The 19951-nt window shown below is 49.2% G+C and overlaps 1 protein-coding gene across 2 annotated transcripts in view; it reads right to left on the bottom strand.

Moving 5' to 3' along the window:
- Window positions 1-719: 719 nt before the first annotated feature.
- Window positions 720-19951, bottom strand: part of LOC116967830 (RAC-beta serine/threonine-protein kinase) — an 87456-nt gene continuing 68224 nt past the window's right edge. For both annotated transcript variants that reach the window (XM_033014445.1, XM_033014446.1), the window contains 8 exons: window positions 18704-18772; window positions 16569-16691; window positions 14876-15004; window positions 13352-13566; window positions 9904-9991; window positions 7748-7850; window positions 3396-4025; window positions 720-914 (listed from right to left, as the gene is read on the bottom strand). In XM_033014445.1, coding sequence (XP_032870336.1) covers window positions 3946-4025; window positions 7748-7850; window positions 9904-9991; window positions 13352-13566; window positions 14876-15004; window positions 16569-16691; window positions 18704-18772 — 807 coding nt within the window. In that variant the 3' untranslated portion in view covers window positions 720-914; window positions 3396-3945. The remainder of the gene's footprint in view (window positions 915-3395; window positions 4026-7747; window positions 7851-9903; window positions 9992-13351; window positions 13567-14875; window positions 15005-16568; window positions 16692-18703; window positions 18773-19951) is intronic.

Below are 19951 nucleotides of genomic sequence, written 5' to 3'. Positions count from 1 at the left end.
CGACTTGACTTTTTGTCACTACAGTACCTTCAATATTGATCTGTACCTAACACAGGACAAAAAAAATTGAACATTCGAATAGCTCAGACTCGCCTGCAACAAATTATCACCTAATCCCGTTCCTGCTCCAACATTCCCTGGATTCAGCGCACAGCTGAAAGGGCTGTCGGCACAAGCTCGGGACAGAAAAAATACCCCCCCCCCCCCCCACTTTCCGCACTGTCCCCATCCCAGAAGCTATTTTAGGAAATGAAGACAAATTTTGGGAGCTGGGAATTCTCCTCTCTCTTTTCCCGGGGTGTGTGTGAGGGTGTGTGTGTGGGTGTGTGTGTGGGTGTGTGTGACGGTGTGTGTGAGGGGAGTAAAACACCGTCTCACTGCTAAGTGACTGGTTGCTGGGTTGTAGCACTAATTGGGAAGCAGAGCATCAGGATCCCAGCCCGTGCTTGGACTGCTCCCAATTGCACCCCAACAGGCCAAAGCCACCCGAGTGAGAGCCGTCCTCCCTCTCATAACCTGCATGCAGTTGCCCTTGACCCCCTCCCCCATCCTCCACACACACACGAGGAGATGTGTCACTGAGCGCGCAGCGGGAGGGCAGGACACGTTCCCAACGCCCGCTATCCAAACGCCCCAGAAATGCCCTTCAAGGTGAATTCGAGCTCCTACACACACACACGGGTAAACAGACAGGCACGCTAGCCCTCGTTCGCCTCCGAAGGGGATGAGGCTCCCTTGTTTACATATAAACTTATTTTTTCTCCTGGAAAATTTGCTAAGTGGCATTGCCGTAACAACAAAACCCTCCCGAGCTGGGCAGCAAGGGCAGCAAGCATTTGTGAACAGAAGCCACTGAGCTGACAGAGTGTTTCACCTCAGTGGGGCTTATCGCGTGTGTGTGTGTGTGCGTGTGTCTCCCCATCTATACAAGCCACAGGTAAAGCACAGCGCTGGCACGCTGGCTACTGGGCTGATGATCTGCAGTGAGGGGGCGCTGAGGGCAACATGCTAGCTCGGGTTTAGTCAGCTCACTGAACCAGGGGGGGGGGGGGGGATCTTGTATTATTTTTCCTCGACTACAAACCTCATCCCGACACTGCAAGAATACAAGGCATTCCCATTTCCCCCACAAGTTCCAGGGGGTTGTGAACTTGTTGCTAACACTGGGTGGGATCCGTGTAGGTGTGGAATAGGGCCGGGGGGGGTGGGGTCTCCCTGGCGAATGGCCACAGCAAGGGATGGGTGACGATCAGAGGTCGAGCATGTTCAACTGAGGAAAGAGTCGAGGCTCAGAAGCATAGAAGCCCATGAACTATGGGGACGGGAGGGGGGGGGGGATTCTACACTCATTTCACGTTTCAGATGTAAATACACGGTGCATTAAGACCACCAACAGGCGGGTTCACAGTCTCTCATTTTTGCTGCTCGAGGCTTTAATGCCCAGTTTCTTGGTGTGGGTGGAGCGTGCCTTCAGAGTTACAGGCTGGGAAGGAATATATACATTTCAGCCGAGCTAAATGAGTCCACCTCTCGGGAAGACTTGGGGGAAGTTGGTGAAGGGACTGTGGGAGGTTCCAGTGAAGGAGGAATATTTCGTGGCTCAAGGTATCCTGTGTCGTAGAGTGCTGCTGGCCGCGGGGCAGTGGTGGAGGGGCGTGTGGTGGAGGGGCGTGTGGTGGAGGGGCGTGTGGTGGAGGGGCGTGTGGTGGAGGGGCGTGTGGTGGAGGGGCGTGTGGTGGAGGGGCGTGTGGTGGAGGGGCGTGTGGTGGAGGGGCGTGTGGTGGAGGGGCGTGTGGTGGAGGGGCGTGTGGTGGAGGGGAGGCAGCAATAGAGGGAATTCTGCCGCTCGCATGCTATAGTCAAGGTGACCCAACATGCTGGATGGTTCAGGAGTCTGCAAATGGCGTGAAGGAGCTGTTGGCTCCTTGCATACACAGCAGGTACCAGATACCCTAGTACTGCAGCGATTGCAATGCAGTCTCAATGCAATGCTGCCTTGGGTCCCCACAAGTCTGTACCAGTAGCACCTGGAACCAGAAGTACATGGGTGCTGGGGCCAGAACATGTCCAGAATCTTTAGCGAACACAGAAGAGGTGGTGGGGGGGGGGGGGGTCGATTATGACCACAAAAGGGTAGAAACTGCAGTCTAGCCCGATCTGAGGAGTTTCAAAACCCAGACACAAAATTGTCACCCCGCTCTTTTCTACGAGTTCACATCACAAGGCCAGTCTCAATCTGCGCTGAGCCTGGGGGTGTTGCTGCTCTGGGCCGTTCGCACGGGGCAGGCTGGGGCAGGGCAGAGAGAGTGGCTTTGTTAAAGCCGGCCATAGCACCTCGATAAGTTGGACAATAGAATGGATTTCACCACCCACACCCACACACACACACTGGTTGTAAGGGAGCTGCAGGCCCAGGCTGCCCCACCTCCCTACGCCTCTCCCTGCTTGGCCTGGCCTACAAAAAAAAAGGGGGGGGGGGAACTAGAATTCTAGAAACAGCAGGGGAGTTCTGACATTAAGTCTACAAACAGCGTCCTCCAATGATCAAAATGAACTGCAATGCTCAGGAACCTCCCCCTCCAACCCATCTCTCCCCAGCATTAGCTCTGCTCTATCAGACCAGAGTGTGTTGTGTGTGCGCGCATATGCATTTGTGTGCGCGCCTGTGTGTATTTGTGTGTGCGCATCTGTGAGTGTGTGTACGCGTGTGGATCTGTGTGTGTGCGCGTGCCTGTGCCCGTGTATGTTTTCACGCCTGTGTGCATGTGCGTTTGCACACCTGTATGTGTTTGCACGCCTGTGTTTGCATGCCTGTGTGCATGTGTTTGCACACCTGTGTGTATGTGTTTGCACACCTGTGTTTGCACGCCTGTGTACATGTGTTTGTACGCCTGTGTGTATGTGTTTGCACACCTGTTTGCACGCCTGTGTACATGTGTTTGCACGCCTGTGTGTATGTGTTTGCACACCTGTTTGCATGCCTGTGTGCATGTGTTTGCACACCTGTGTGTGTGTTTGCACACCTGTGTTTGCACGCCTGTGTACATGTGTTTGCACGCCTGTGTGTATGTGTTTGCACGCCTGTGTTTGCATGCCTGTGTACATGTGTTTGCACACCTGTGTGTATGTGTTTGCACGCCTGTGTACATGTGTTTGCACACCTGTGTACATGTGTTTGCACACCTGTGTACATGTGTTTGCACACCTGTGTACATGTGTTTGCACACCTGTGTGTATGTGTTTGGACGCCTGTGTTTGCATGCCTGTGTGCATGTGTGTTTGCACGCCTGTGTGCATGTGTGTTTGCATGCCTGTGTGCATGTGTGTTTGCACGCCTGTGTGTATGCGTGCGCCTGTGTGTGTGTGTAACTGTGTGAGCGAACGCACGCGTGCACGCGCCTGTGTGTGTGTGTGTAACTGTGTGAGCGCACGCACGTGTGCACGCGCCTGTGTGTGTGTGCGTCCACGAGCCACCTCAATGAGTTTTCACATGTGCGTTCCAAGGAACAAAATAGAGAAGTAATCCGTTTTTTTTTGTTAAAAAGGTGAAAGGTTTGACTGGTGATACGATGCAACTCAGTAGCACAGGAGTGAGCCGGGGCCCACTAGAGGCAAGACCCTCGCTGTACAGATGCTCTTTAAAATATGCACAAACCTTCCCAAACCGTGGCTTTTACAGCAGTGGAAGATTCACTGCTAGCATGTTTTTTTATATATATACACACACACACACGCACACACATATATAAAAACAATTGCTAGAATAAGTGTACTGCTAGGATGCTTCCACTCAATGTCTGCATTCCTGGGACTCCGAGCTGGCAGCTGGAGACCGATGTTGGAAAAGCTGGAGTTTTGGGATCTTGTAGAATTGCCTTCTCCGGATGACGAGAGGAGGAGGAGGAGGAGGTGGCGGTTTGTTTTTTTTGGTACTGCTTGCGGGCGTTATTCTCGTACACTCGCTGAGTAGGAGAATTGGGGAAAGTGGGCTTTCTGATCACTCTCCATCAGGTCAAGGCTGTCGACTGCAGGAGGGGAAAGAGATTCAGCCGTTAGTGTTTAAGAAGGAACTGCAGATGCTGGAAAATCGAAGGTAAACAAAAGTGCTGGAGAAACTCAGCGGGTGCAGCAGCATCTATGGAGCGAAGGAAATAGGCAACGTTTCGGGCCGAAACCCTGAAGGGTTATAACCATATAACCATATAACAATTACAGCACAGAAACAGGCCATCTCGGCCCTACAAGTCTGTGCCAAACAATTATTTTCCCCATGTCCCATCTACCTGCACTCAGACCATAACCCTCCATTCCTTTCCCATCCATATACCTATCCAATTTATTTTTAAATGATAAAATCGAACCTGCCTCCACCACTTCCACTGGAAGCTCATTCCACACAGTTACCACTCTCTGAGTAAAGAAGTTCCCCCTCATGTTACCCCTAAACTTTCGTCCCTTAATTCTGAAGTAATGTTCTCTTGTTTGAATCTTCCCTACTCTCAATGGGGAAAAGCTTGTCCACGTCAACTCTGTCTATCCCTCTCATCATTTTAAAGACCTCTATCAAGTCCCCCCTTAACCTTCTGCGCTCCAGAGAATAAAGACCTAACTTATTCAACCTTTCTCTGTAACTTAGTTGCTGAAACACAGGCAACATTCTAGTAAATCTCCTCTGTACTCTCTCTATTTTGTTGACATCCTTCCTATAATTGTACACCATACTCCAGAATTGGTCTCACCAATGCTTTGTACAATTTTAACATTACATCCCAACTTCTATACTCTGAGTTTCTCCAGCACTTTTGTCCACCTTCAGCCGTTAGTAGTCGAACGCTGGGCTCACTGGGTTCGAATCGCTGCCTCACTGCGCCAGAGAACCCGGTTTGATCCCGAGCTTGGGCAAACTGTCTGTACGGAGTTTGCACGTTCTCCCTGTGACCGCGTGGGTTTTTGCCAGGTGCTCCAGTCATGTTAAGCACAGATACAGTATGCTGAAGGGCCTGTCCCTAAGCTGTTAAGTGTCAGTTTAGAAACATAGAAATATAGAAAATAGGTGCAGGAGGAGGCCATTCGGCCCTTCGAGCCTGCACCGCCACTCATTGTAATTGTGGCTGATCGTTCCCAATCAATAACCCGTGCCTTCTTTCTCCCCATATACCTTGTTTCCATTAGCCCCTAGAGCTCTAACTCTCTCTTAAATCCATCCAGTGATTTGGCCTCCACCGCCCTCTGTGGCAGGGAATTCCAAATTCACAACTCTCTGGGTGAAAAAGTTTTTTCTCACCCTCGTCTTAAATGGCCTCCCCTTTATTCTAAATGTGGCCCCTGGTTCTGGAGATAGTTTAGCATGAAAACGGGCCCTTCAGCCCACGCCGACCAATGATCACCCGTTCACTGGTTCTATGTTATTTTATTTGCTCATCCACTCCCTGCACACTAGGGGCGATTTACAGAGGCCAATTAACCCACATGTCTTTGGGATGTGGGAGGAGGCCAGAGCACCTGGAGTAAACCCACGTGGTCACAGCGAGAAGGTGAAAGCTCCACACAGACAGCAGTCAGGATTGAACCCGTGTCTCTGGTGCTGAGAGGCAGCGGCACTACCCACTGCGCCGACAAGATAAACACTTGAAAGGGCCTGTCCCACCTACGCAATTTTTTTCGGCGCCTGTCATAGGTTGCAGAAAATTTCCAACACGTTGAAAATCCAGCGGCGACCAGAAAAAGGTACGACTCTTTGGGCGAATGCTCACCACCAAACATGTCGCCGGATAAACAACAAATCGCGTACGTGGGACAGACCCTTAACCGCAACATCAAGGCAGCACAATGAACTTAAAGCAAACTTCCTTCCAATTCTAAACTGCATCTAAAATCTTGTTTATTACACAAACAATTTGCATGTTAGTGGAAAATCAGAATGCAAAGATTCAAGTTATAAATATCAATGTTGGATCAGTATATCATTGTTTGTTAAATCATAGCAGTAAAGTATTTTTTTCAATGCTGATTTTCCCCCGCCATTATAGATTAAAATGCACTCAGTGAAATTAGAACAATTTACCCACTATATAGAAGCTTTTATTTCAGAGTATTTTTTCCAGTGCCTCAAAACAAATCTGAGACGACCCCGGAGACTTTTACTCCATCGTCATTATAGTGTGGACATTTGCAAAATCTCTAGACTCTGAAAAACACGCTCTCTCTATCTGGACACGATTCTTTGAAATGTTCTCAAATCTTTCAAACAAACCTCAAGTTTCAAACAAACCTCAAGATTCAAGATTCAAGAGAGTTTATTGTCATGACCTGAAATTGAACTAAGAACATCTTGAGGTGACATTCATTTAAAGAGAGCCTTTCGCCCTTTGGTGTTGATTGAATGCAAGTAAGTGCGGAAAATATTCTGGAGAGACTGCAGAAGTAGGGGAAAAATGGAAGGAAAAAAGGCAGGAAGGCAGTAGAGGCAGGAAACATGCTCCCGATGTTGGGGGAGTCCAGAACCAGGGGCCACAGTTTAAGAATAAGGGGTAAGCCATTTAGAACAGAGACGAGGAAACACTTTTTCTCACAGAGAGTGGCGAGTCTGTGGAATTCTCTGCCTCAGAGGACGGTGGAGGCAGGTTCTCTGGATGCTTTCAAGAGAGAGCTAGATAGGGCTCTTAAAGATAGCGGAGTCAGGGGATATGGGGAGAAGGCAGGAATGGGGTACTGATTGGGGATGATCAGCCATGATCACATTGAATGGCGGTGCTGGCTCGAGGGGCCGAATGGCCTACTCCTGCACCTATTGTCTATCTGCTGCCCTCAACAGCCCCATACTCATGGTTCTGAGACATGCTCGCTGGGTTCCAAATGCCAGGACCGTTTTTGAATATGGGGAGTGAACATACAATGTGTAGGAAGGAACTGCAGATGCTGGTTTACATCAAAGATAAACACAAAATGCTGAGTAACTCAGCAGGGCAGGCAGCATCTCTGGAGAGAAGGAATGGGCGACATTTCGGTGACGAAGGGAGACCCTTCTCCTGACTGAGAGTCAATGGAGAGGGAGAGATATGGAAGGGTAAGGTGTGAAAAAGACAGATCAAGGCAGACGTTGATCACGGAAACGTGGAATGGTTCATTGTGAGCTGTGGGGAAGGTGACAAGGAGACATCCAATCAGTAAAATTAATCTGGAGGACAATGCAATTAGTTGGAGAACTAGGGAGAAGGAAAGCAAGGGTTACTTGAAGTTAGAGGAATCAATATTCATACCACTGTTGTGCAAGCTGCCAAAGCCAAAATACGAGGTGCGATTCCTCCAATTTGCGTTGGGCCTCACTCCGACAGGACAGAAATGAATGTGATTCGAGTTTTGAGACAACAGATAGGCTATCAATGTTATTCGAGTAAGGATTGTTTGAAAGGACTTTCCAAAAGCATTTGACAAGATTGTGCACGATGGGCTGGTCCAGGTGGAATCCTAAGCAATTGGTTAACTGAATCCAAATTTGACTTGGTGATACATGGTAGTGATGGAAGGATGTTTTACTGTTGAATGAGAAACTCAGAGTCTAAGCTAAAGGACTACATTTAAGAGGCAGACTTGAATGTGCAAGGTAAAGAAGTTAGTCCTGATGCAGATAAATGTGATTAGTGTCGCTAGATAAGGCAGCAAGGGAGTTTCTGTACTGTGCGGCTATGACTAACATTAACAACACACAAATCAAACAGTACTGACGTGCAGGCATCGAGTTACTCACATTTGTCTGGGGGGGTGACTGTTATCGTCTCTGCTGTGAACTCGTCGTCGAAATATCGCGTGTCAGTCTCGGAGGACACCTGGGGCTTGAAAGGTGGCACAAGCTGAACGGAGAACAGGAGGTGTTAGCCGGGTGACAGTGGAATCTTCACACCAAACGGCCACTGGGTGTAGAGCCACCCGTGATCAGAGCCGAGCAGCCAGAGCACTAGTGGGAGCCACCTACCCCCGTACAATGCCTCCCACTGCCATCTCACACCCTGGGTCTCTCTCTCTCTCCCCACACACCCATCCAGCACTCACGCACGCACGCACACCAACCATCACCAAACCCCACGGTCAGATATTCATCTCCCCTCCCTCAGGCATCAATCACCCTTTCTTTTTTTTTTTTTTTAATATTTTTATTTATTAGAAGTTCAGTAAATTACAGTATTACAAGCCAGATATATCTTATTACATTTATTGTACCCCTTCATTTTTTAAGCTTTAAGGAAAAATAGAAATAAAGAAAGTAGAGAAAGTTGAGAAAGTTGTGTTAGTGTATTTCGGAGGGGGCGCTGCTCTGGCAGCAGGGGGCGCTGCTCTGGCAGCAGGGGGCGCCGCTCTGGCAGCAGCCATGTCATGCAGCTCGTCAGTTTTTCAACTTTTTTTTATTTTTTAGTATGTTTTAAAGTCTGTATTTAATGTTTCTTTGTGTGTTTTGTGTGGGGGGTGGTGTGGGGGGAACCGCTTCTGTCGCCTCCTCCATGGAGAGGCGAGTTTTTCCAGGTCGCCTCCCCCGTGGCCTAACATCAAGGATCGATGCGGCCTTTCCCGGAGACGCGCCCCGCGCTTCAGCGGCAGGCGCAGCGTGGACTCTCGGCGTGGAGCGGGTGAGCCCTCGCTGGGGCTCGCTGGAGGGGAGCGCTCCGTTTCGCTGGCCCGGGGCAGCCGGCAGCCTGAAGTCGCAGCCTGAAGCCGCGGTCTGCAGAGCTCCAGCTGGTGCGGCGTCTACAGCCCGGGATCCCTCGTGGGGGACCCGGGGGAAGAAGAAACCATCACTGCCGGCCGCGGGCGGCCGACTTCTACCGCGGGTCCGGCATGGACTTACCATCACCCCTGGAGGGGAACTTCGACCGCCGGCCCTGCAGTCTACGGTGCTTCTGGCTGCGGCGGGGACTTAAATCTTGACCGCCGGCCTGCGGCCTACAACAACTTAAAGCCACGGTCTCCGGTGAGGAAGAGCCGATCCTGGACTGACTCTGGACTCTGGTCCTGACCACGGGGGGGAAATGGAGGAGGACTGGCCAAATTTTGTGCCTTCCACCACAGTGATGAATGCTGTGGTAGATGTTTGTGTTACAGTTTTATTGTGGTTGTGTGTTCTTTATTATTGTATCGCTGCAGACAACCCAAATTTCCACCAGCCTGGCTGTGTGGCAATAAATTATATCTAATCTAATCTAAGAGTGATCAATAAAAAAAAAACCCAAAAAACCCCATTAGTTAGAGAAAATAATTAAGAAATAGACCTTAGAAAAGAAAGAAATAAACCTTTCAACTCGGACAATCAACCCTGATGTTCTTTGCGAGATTTTACAGAACGCAAATTAAAAGAGTTTGATTTTCAAATGACTCCAAAGTATTGAAAGATGCTGGCGTGAACTGCACAGTCAAGTCTGAGACAAAGTGCTGGAGGAACTCAGCGGGTCAAGTGGAGAGTGTTGAAGACAGAACTGCAGAGGCTGGTAAAATAGAAGATAGACACTAAATGCTGGAGGAACTCAGCGGGTGAGGCAGCATCTATGGAGAGGAGGAATCGGGTCGCCAATTCCTTCTCTCCGTAGATGCTGCCTCACCCGCTGGGTTCCTCCAGTATTTTGTGTCTAGAATCCATGGAGAGAATGGACTGATGTTGTTTCGGGTCGGGACAGCTCTTTCGAGCGGAGTCTGAAGTCTGCAGTAAGCAGGGTCTGGACCAAAATCATTCTCAGTCCATTCCCTCCCCAGACACAATGAATTCCTCCAACACTTTCACTCCAGATTACCAGCGCCTGCAGTTTCTTCATCTCCAAGTCTGACAGACTGCTGAGAAAGATCACTGTCCAAACACCACCCTCCTCCTCCCTCCACCCTTCAACAGTGAATGAGTGCCAAATGCTCTGGGGCTCTCACCAGCTTCTCCACGACATCCTGCCAGCTGACAGAAACAAAAAACTTGTGGTGCATTACTTCTTTCGCATCCTCTGGACCACCCCCCAACCTAGAGGCAAGGGGAGAGATGAACAGGACATCAGTCACTTGAACCTACACCAGGCCAGTCTCATCTGAACAGCGCACCCACCTGTGGCATTGCCGGCTTGGATAGCACGCACAGCACAGTGTCATTGCATCTCACTGCATGTGATATTAGACAACAGACAATAGGTGCAGGAGTAGGCCATTCGGCCCTTCGAGCCAGCACCGCCATTCAATGTGATCATGGCTGATCATCCCCAATCAGTACCCCGTTCCTGCCTTCTCCCCATATCCCCTGACTCCGCTATTTTTAAGAGCCCTATCTAGCTGTCTTGAAAACTGACAGGCTGACAGATAACAAGCCAACACTAACCTATCCTGTGTAGGAAGGAACTGCAGATGCTTATTGAAACATATAAGATTATTAATGCTGGAGTAACTCAGCGGGACAGGCAGCATCTCTGGAGAGAAGGAATGGATGACGTTTCGGCTTAAGACCTTTGTTATATTTCAGAGCATTATATTTATATATTCATATGCGAATATTCCCATATAAATATGTGAATATTCCCATATAAATATGGGAATATACAAATGTATTCCATAAGTTCATTAGTGATAGGAGCAGAATTAGGCCATTCGGCCCATTAAGTCTACTTCCCCCATTCAATCATGGCTGATGTATGTTTTCCTCTCAACGTCATTCTCCTGCCTTCTCCCCATAACCCCCGTACTAAACAAGAATCTATCTATGTTCAAGAAGGAACTGCAGATGCTGGAAAATCGAAGGTAGACAAAATTGCTGGAGAAACTCAGCGGGTACGGCAGCATCTATGGAGCGAAGGAAATAGGCAACGTTTCGGGCTGAAGAAGTGTTTCGGCCCGAAACGTTGCCTATTTCCTTCGCTCCATAGATGCTGCCGTACCCGCTGAGTTTCTCCAGCAATTTTGTCTACTTAAGAATCTATCTCTCTGCCTCAAAAATATCCATTGGCTTGGCCTCCCCAGCCTTCTGTGGCAATGAATTGGACAGGTTCATCACCCTCTGACTACAGCAATCCCTGCTCATCTCCTTCCTCAAAGAACGGACTTTAATTCTGAGGCACTGAGCCTCTGGTTGCAGACTTTCCCCCCACTAGTGGTAAACATCCTCTCCACATCCACCCTCTCCAGGCCTGGTGGTGTAACTTATGAAAGTCTAATATTGCAAAACATCTTGGCTCGACTCAAAGAAGCTTGCAGCCTAACAGAATCACACACGGATAGCAAGATGGAGGCACAGTTGTCAATGTTGCAGGGAACAAATTCAGAAAGCACAGAAAGGTTATCCAACAGCAATCCTGTTGCAGGAAAAGGCCAACAGCCTAGACCAGGGACCACAGCAAGGGAATCGGGCAGCACAGCATGAGAGTTGTTGCCTTACAACGCTCGCAGCGCCAGACGGGGGTTCGATCCCGACTACAGATGCTGTCTGTACGCAGTCTTTGCGTTCTCCCAGTGACCGCGTGGGTTTTCACAGAGATCTTCAGTTTCCTCCCACACTCCAAAGACATACAGGTTTGTCTCCCGATGTTCCCGATGTTGGGGAAGTCCAGGACAAGGGGTCACAGCTTAAGGATAAGGGGGAAATCCTTTAGGACCGAGATGAGAAGAAACTTTTTCACACAGAGAGTGGTGAATCTCTGGAACTCTCTGCCACAGAGGGTAGTTGAGGCCAGTTCATTGGCTATATTTAAGAGGGAGTTAGATGTGGCCCTTGTGGCTAAAGGGATCAGGGGGCATGGAGAGAAGGCAGGTATGGGATACTGAGTTGGATGATCAGCCATGATCATATTAAATGGCGGTGCAGGCTCGAAGGGCCGAATGGCCTACTGCACCTATTTTCTATGTATCTATGTAGGATCATTGGCTTGGGTTTGTATACCTGGTACAAGTATAAATTGTCCCTTATATGCGTAGGGTAGCGTTAATGTGCGGGGATCACTGGCCAGCACGGACTCCGTGGGCCGAAGGGCCTATTTCCGTTCTGTATCTCTAGTCAGCATCATGGTTGAAAATATCAACGGTCATGGTGCCTTACAATGCTACGTACGACAGTGATCGCAACTTCTACTGAAGTCTCAACTAAAATCAGAATAATCTCAATATTGGGAATGTATCTTCTTTCCCCCCCCCCCCCCCCCACTCAAAAAGGTGAAAATAAATAGCATGGCAACAGTTATTACAGTGCAGAAAGTACATCCCCTTTTACTAACTCCACTGCTAGTTTAGAGATACAGTACGGAAACAGGCCCTTCAGCCCACGCCAACCAGTGATCCTCGCCCACGAGCACTAACCTACACACGTGGACAATTTTACACTTGCACCAAGCCAAGTAACCTACAAACCTGTATGTCTTTGAGCGTGGGCGGAAATGGAAGATCTCGACGAAAACCCACATGTGGTCACGGGGGAGAGCGTACAAACTCCGTACAGACAGCACCCGCAGTCAGGATCGAACCCAGGTCTCTGGCGCTGTAAGGCAGCAACTCTACCGCTGCGCCACCATGATGCACTAACCTGGTTATTGAAGATGGGGGCGGGCTATTTTTTAAATTTGATTATTAAATTAGTTGGGCAGGGTGACAGATGCACCACACATCTCTGTCCACCATGCAGCTGGCAACCTCCTCTTTTGTCTCTACACATGCATCTTCCATCAACGTCTTCAGCATAGTCTTAACTGGGTGTCCCGGGTCATGTCTTCCATGGGGTGGGTTCCCACGGCACAACCTTGTTTGCTGGCATTTCTGGCTGGCGTTGGCAGTGACCAGCGAGCCTCATCCTTCCCCACCTGACCTTCTCGGTCAGAAAGAATAGAAACATAGGAAACAGGCGCAGGAGGAGGCCATTCGGCCCTTCGAGCCAGCACCGCCATTCATTATGATTGGCCTCCACAGAGGGCAGTGGAGGCCAAGTCACTGGATGGATTTAAGAGAGAGTTAGATAGAGCTCTAGGGGCTAATGGAGTCAAGGGATATGGGGAGAAGGCAGGCACGGGTTATTGATTGGGGACAATCAGCCATAATCACAATGAATGGCGGTGCTGGCTCGAAGGGCCAAATGGCCTCCTCCTGCACCTATTTTCTATGTTTCTATGATCATGGCTGATCGTCCTCTGCCTGCCCATATCCCTTGATTCCACTAGCTCCTAGAGCTCTATCTAACTCTCTCTTAAATCCATCCAGTGATTTGGCCTCCACTGCCCTCTGTGGCAGTGAATTGCACAAATCCACAACTCTCTGGGTGAATGGAAACAACACTTGGACCAGACGGGGCTGGTTTGACCGAGTTGGGTGGGTTGGGTAATGCGATCTGAAGGATGCAGCCTTACTATGCTCTTACCTTAGTTTGGGGTCTTTCTTTAGGAGTCCCGAGAGGAGCGATTTGGCCTCTGGGGTCAGGGTGCGTGGAAACCGAATCTCTTCCATGAGGATGAGCTCGAAGAGCTTCTCGTGGTCCTGGTTGTAGAAGGGCAGCCGGCCACACATCATCTCGTACATCACCACTCCAAGGCCCCACCAGTCCACAGCCCGCCCATAGTCATTATCCTCCAGCACCTGCGGTGAGATGAGAGGTATTGTCAGAAATGTGCAGAGGTGGCTCAGGACATCTTTAAGCTTTAAACCCCCAAGCTGGTGAACAGTATAGGGGCAATTGTCTATGATCTGCATTGAACCCTCCCGACTTTAGTTTAGTTTAGAGATACAGCGTGGAAACGGGCCCCTCGGCCCACCCAGTCTGCGCCAACCAGAAGCCACTCGTATGCCTATCCTACGCAGAAGGGACAATCCACAGAAGCCAATTAACCTGGAACGTGGGAGGAATCGTGAGCGCCGGGAGAAAACCCACGCATTCACAGGGACAACGTGCAAACTCCACACAGACAGCGCCCGTGGTCAGGATCGAACCTGGATCTCTGGAGCTGTAAGGCAGCAACTCTACCACTGCGCCCCCCCCCCCCCCCCCCCCCGGGCTGTGGGGCAATGTGGGCAGGTGGAACTAGTATAGATCAGCATAGGCAAGTTGGACCAAAGGGCCCGTTTCCATGTTGTAGGACTCTACGACTAACAGTTCTGGAAGGGGAAGTGGACGCACAAGGATTATGGTGGAACAGGCAGAGTTTGCACAGGACTAGCTGTCCGCAGAGGCTCAGAAACAATTAAAACAGATTGCTTCAGGTGGTACAAGTTCAAAAACACAGGAAGGACTGACTTATTGAGCTCTAACTGTGGCCAAAGTTGAACCACTTTAGTCATACCACTTTAGCCCAACATGCCCACACCGGCCAACATGTCCCTGCTACACTAGTCTCACCTGCCCGAGCACCAGAGGACATAGGTTTAAGGAGAAGTTGAAAAGATTTAATTGGAATCTGAGGGGTAACTTTTTCCACACAAAGGATGGTGGGTGTATGGAACAAGCTGTCAGAGGTGGTAGTTGAGGCTGGGACTATCCCAACGTTTAAGAAACAGTTGGACAGGTACATGGATAGGACAGGTTTGGAGGGACATGGCCCAAATGTGAGCGAGTGGGACTATTGCAGCTGGAACATGTTGGGCCGAAGGACAAGTTTCCACGTTGTATCGCTCTATGACTAAAGTTGTCTAATTTTAAGAAGTTATATACGTAGAGGGGCAGTGTTTAAGAATGAACTGCAGATGCTGGAAAATCGAAGGTAGACAATTTCCCTCCACGGAGACAAAAAATGCTGGAGAAACTCAGAGGGTGAGGCAACATCTATGGAGAGAAGGAATAGGCGACGTTTCGGGTCTCGCCTATTCCTTCTCTCCATAGATGCTGCCTCACCTGCTGAGTTTCTCCAGCATTTTTTGTCTCCGTGGAGGGAAAGTGGTTGGAAGAACTCACCTCAGGAGCCAGGTACTCTGGGGTTCCACAGAAGGTCTTCATGGTGGCTCCATCCGTGATCCCCTCCTTACAGAGACCAAAGTCCGTGATCTTGATATGGCCATCTTTATCCAACATGAGGTTTTCCAGCTGAAGGTAAACAGAGCACAATAGCTTTAGATACAGTGGGACAGCTCAGTCAGCGGCGGCCATTTTGTGTGTCTAGACCCTCTATGGAATTTCCCACCCTGAACAACCTGACTAGTCATGACCTAATCAATAATCTACCAGCATGGTTACACAAGTCTCTGGGACATTTTGCGAGGTAAAATAGGCACCATAATAGAAACATAGACAATAGGTGCAGGAGTAGGCCATTCGGCCCTTCGAGCCTGCACCACCATTCGATATGATCATGGCTGATCATCCAACTCAGTATCCTGTACCTGCCTTCTCTCCATACCCCCTGATCCCTTTAGCCACAAGGGCCACATCTAACTCCCTCTTAAATATAGCCAATGAACTGGCCTCAACTACCTTCTGTGGCAGAGAATTCCACAGATTCACCACTCTGTGTGAAAAATGTTTTTCTCATCTCGGTCCTAAAAGAATTCCCTCTTATCCTTAAAATGTGACCCCTTGTTCTGGACTTCCCCAACATCGGGAACAATCTTCCTGCATCTAGCCTGTCCAACCCCTTAAGAATTTTGTACGTTTCTATAAGATTCCCCCTCAATCTTCTAAATACTAGCGAGCACAAGCCGAGCCTATCCAGTCTTTCTTTATATGAAAGTCCTGACATCCCAAAATGATGTTTTGAGCAGGATAAAGTCTAGTAAAGGCCATTTAAAGATAGTCCAGGGGTTCTCCAATGAGGTAGATGATAGATAAACACAAAATGCTGGAGTAACTCAGCGGGACAGGCAGCATCTCTGGAGAGAAGGAATGGGTGACTCTCCTATCTGTTATCAGGCAACTGAACCACCCTACCAACAACTAGAGAGTGGTCCTGACCTTCCATCTACCTAATTGGAGATCTTTACTTGGACTTGACTTGACTTTAGAGACAATAGGTGCAGGAGTAGGCCATTCGGCCCTTCAAGCCAGCACCGCCATTCAATGTGATCATGGCTGATCATCCAACTCAGTATCCCATCCCTGCCTTCTCTCCATACCCCCTGATCCCTTTAGCCACAAGGGCCACATCTAACTCCCTCTTAAATATAGCCAATGAACTGGCCTCAACTACCTTCTGTAGCAGAGAATTCCACAGATTCACCACTCTCTGTGTAAAAAATGATTTTTTCATCTCGGTCCTAAAAGACTTCCCTCTTATCCTTAAACTGAGACCCCTAGTTCTGGACTTCCCCAACATCGGGAATAATCTTCCTGCATCTAGCCTGTCCAACCCCTTAAGAATTTTGTAAGTTCCTATAAGATCCCCCCTCAATCTTCTAAATTCTAGCGAGTACAAGCCGAGTCTACCCAGTCTTTCTGCATATGAAAGTCCTGCCATCCCAGGAATCAGTCTGGTGAACCTTCTCTGTACTCCCTCTATGGCAAGAATGTCTTTCCTCAGATTAGGAGACCAAAACTGTACGCAATACTCCAGGTGTGGTCTCACCAAGACCCTGTACAACTGCACTTCACCCCTACCCGCTGCCAGGAGCGCTTGTGAACACAAAGGATTGATACATAATGGGCGGACACCAACCTTCAGATCTCGGTAGACCACGTTCTTGTCGTGGAGGTAATCCAGGGCAGACACGATCTCGGCCCCGTAGAACCGAGCGCGATCCTCGGTGAAAACCCGCTCTCGTGAGAGGTGGAAGAAGAGCTGAGGGAGCAAGAAGAGGAACTGAAGGAGAGCCTTCCTCCATGAAAACCCATCCTATTTCACAATGGACCTGCATTTCCATGAGTAGTAGCTCTACTCAATAACCAAAAAATCTGTAGCCTCCTTTTGCCCTGGAATTTTATTTAATCAACATGTTTAATCGATAATGTTTTATTATTAATGTTTAATGTTTTATGTGTCATTCCCAACTGTCACTGTATGTCATGTTGTTACTTGTGGGCGGAGCACCAAGGCAAATTCCTTGTATGTGAATACTTGGCCAATAAACTTACTTATTAATTCATTCATTTAAACACACTTGATTCTGCAATCTATAATGCCCCAACAAAAATCTATTATTCTCAGGTAAAAACAAAATGCTGGAAAACTTCAATAAGTCAGGTAGTATCTGTGGAAAGAGAGATGCAACATTAATGCTTCAGGTTGAACATAATATACCATTAATCTGAATTTAGCTTTATTCAAATGACAAGCCTCAGATTTGTTTTAAAGGGGTGTGGGCTGGGATGGGAAAGGCCTCAACATCATTTGCATGAAAGGGAGAAAAGGCCTCAACATTTCCACCATACTTTATGTGGTGGGCCCTGCCTTCAACTCAGCAGAGAAGATATACACAAAATGCTGGAGTAACTCAGCGGGACAGTCAGCATCTCTGGAGGGAAAGAATGGGTGGCGTTTCGGGTCAAGACCCTTCAGCTCAGCACAACCTGGCTCCAATCTTACACTAATTCACCCCGATTCTGACTCCTCAACCAGCAGAGATAGCCCCGCTTGACCGACTCAATGTAAACACTTGGATCGCCTCTAATCCTCACAATGGGCCTCTGCCCAAGTACACACCCTGTCCTCAAATTGCCTCAATCATTCTGACGAGCCTGTTAAGGCGGCACAGTGGCAGAGCTACTGCCTTACAGCGCCAGAGACCCAGGTTCGAGCCTGACTACGGGCGCTGCCTGTATGGAGTTTGTACGTTTTCCCCGTGCCCTGCGTGGGTTTTCGCAGAGATCGTCGGCTTCCTCCCACGCTTCAAAGACGTACAGGCTCGGTCCAAATGTAAATTGTCCCCAGTGTGTGTGTAGGACAGTGTTAGTGTGCGGGGATCACCGATTGGTGCGGGCTCGGTGGGCCTGTTTCCGCGCTGTATCTCTAAAATTAAACGTAGAACTAAGAACCTCTCTGTAGCCAACACCCCTCTCAAGGTCAGCCTGAAGGAGGGTCTCGACCCGAAACGTCGCCCAACCCTTCTCTCTCCAGAGATGCTGCTTCACCCGCTGAGTTAATCCAGCATCTTGTGTCTACCCCTCGCAAGATACCCGACTTAGAACTGCTGCGTTAGAGGAATGTCAAGTGGCAATGAAAAAGAATAAAAACCAAACCATAGGTAATTCAGATATCCTCAATGTCATGTATAGAACGATAAGAGGAACAAAGACCAGTTATATCATGATTCATCAAAAGAAGGAAGCTGTAACATGAAGCAAACTGAAGGTAGACAAAAATGCTGGAGAAACTCAGAGGGTGCGGCAGCATCTATGGAGCGGAGGAAATAGGCAACGTTTCGGGCCGAAACCCGAGGGTTTCGGCCCGAAACGTTGCCTATTTCCTCCGCTCCATAGATGCTGCCGCACCCGCTGTGTTTCTCCAGCATTTTTGTCTACCTTCGATTCTCCAGCATCTGCAGTTCCTTGTTGAACGTATGAAGCAAACTGTTCTGGCTCTGATTCAATGGGCATTAAATGTGACAGCATAAAGTGCATGACTCGTCACCATGTGCCAACACCATCACATTTTGTTTGCTAAATGATCTTCATGTCCCCAGCAGCAGCAGCAGCAAGCAGAGATGGGGAAGGATTGGGATCGGCACGTGCTAAAGCCTCACTGTCTCCAGATTGCCCAGACTGGGACAAGTTAACCTGATGGCAGCTTCAGCCAAGAACCCTGTCCCCAACACCAGCCCCACTGTAGGTGGGATATAAAGGCAAAGCACCTACCTCGCCACCATTTGCATACTCCATGACAAAACATAACCGGTCGTTGGTCTGAAAGGCATATTTCAGCGTCTGCGGAGGAAGAGAAATCATTGCAGAAGATTATGAAAATACATCTGGGGACTGCCGGCACAGCGGTAGAGTTGCTGCCTCACAGCGCCAGAGACCCGGGTTCAATCCTGACTACGAAGCTTGTACGTTCTCCCCGTGACCTGCGGGGGTTTTCTCCGGGTGCTCCGGTTTCCCCCCACACTCCAAAGACGTACAGGTTTGTAGGCTAACTGGCTTGGTATAATTGGAGATTGTCCCTAGTGTGTTGGATAGGGTTAGTGTACCGGGATGGTTGGTTGGCGCGGAATCGATGGCCTGTTTCTGTGCTGTGTCTCCGATACGGATCGTTTAGTTTAGAGGTACAGCACAGAAACTTCAACAAATGGGCTTACAGAGTCTAGATTCATGGAAACGAGTGTCAACCATCAGGTATCCAATTACACTAGCCCGATACACACACACACCCCCCCACAATCACGCACTCCACTCCCACACACACGCCCGCGCTCCCCACACACGCCCGCACTCCCCACACACGCCCGCACTCCACACACACGCCCGCACTCCCCACACACGCCCGCACACGAGCATAGACTGCAAGGCATTCAGAGAGAACGTGCCAACACCACACAGACAGCACCAGGGGGGTCAAGACTGAACCCACCTTGCTGGAGCTGTGAGGCAGCAGCTCTACCAGCTGCACCGTATACATCAGGAATAAAAATCCAAGCATTGACACAAGAAATAAAACCAAGCTGGGGGACGTGCCATGGACTCCTAAACCAAAGCGCACACACACATAAACACACTGGATAGAGTGGATGTGGAGGGATGTTTCCATTTAGTAGTGGAGTCTAGGACCAGAGGGCACAGCCTCAAAATAAAAATGACAACGTTTGTAAGGAGATGGGCAGTCACGGTGGCACAGCGGCAGAGTTGCTGCCTTACAGCGAATGCAGCGCCAGAGACCCGGGTTAGATCCCGACAACAGGAGTTTGTACGTTCTCCCCGTGGGTTTTCGCCGAGGTCTTCGGTTTCCTACCACACTCCAAAGACGTACAGGTTTGTTGGTTAATTGGCTTGGTAAATTGGCTTGATAAAAAATATAAAATTGTCCAAGTTGGCGATATGCAGAGTACTGCTCTGCCGACTACAAGGTTCAGAAGGATGGAAGGATTTCTTTAGTTAGAGGGTGGTGAA

The sequence above is a fragment of the Amblyraja radiata genome, chromosome 41, assembly GCF_010909765.2.
Source record: "Amblyraja radiata isolate CabotCenter1 chromosome 41, sAmbRad1.1.pri, whole genome shotgun sequence".
In the NCBI taxonomy this organism is placed as follows: Eukaryota; Metazoa; Chordata; class Chondrichthyes; order Rajiformes; family Rajidae; genus Amblyraja; species Amblyraja radiata.
Note: the sequence above shows the minus strand (reverse complement) of the source record. Positions and strands in the feature narration are given on the sequence as shown.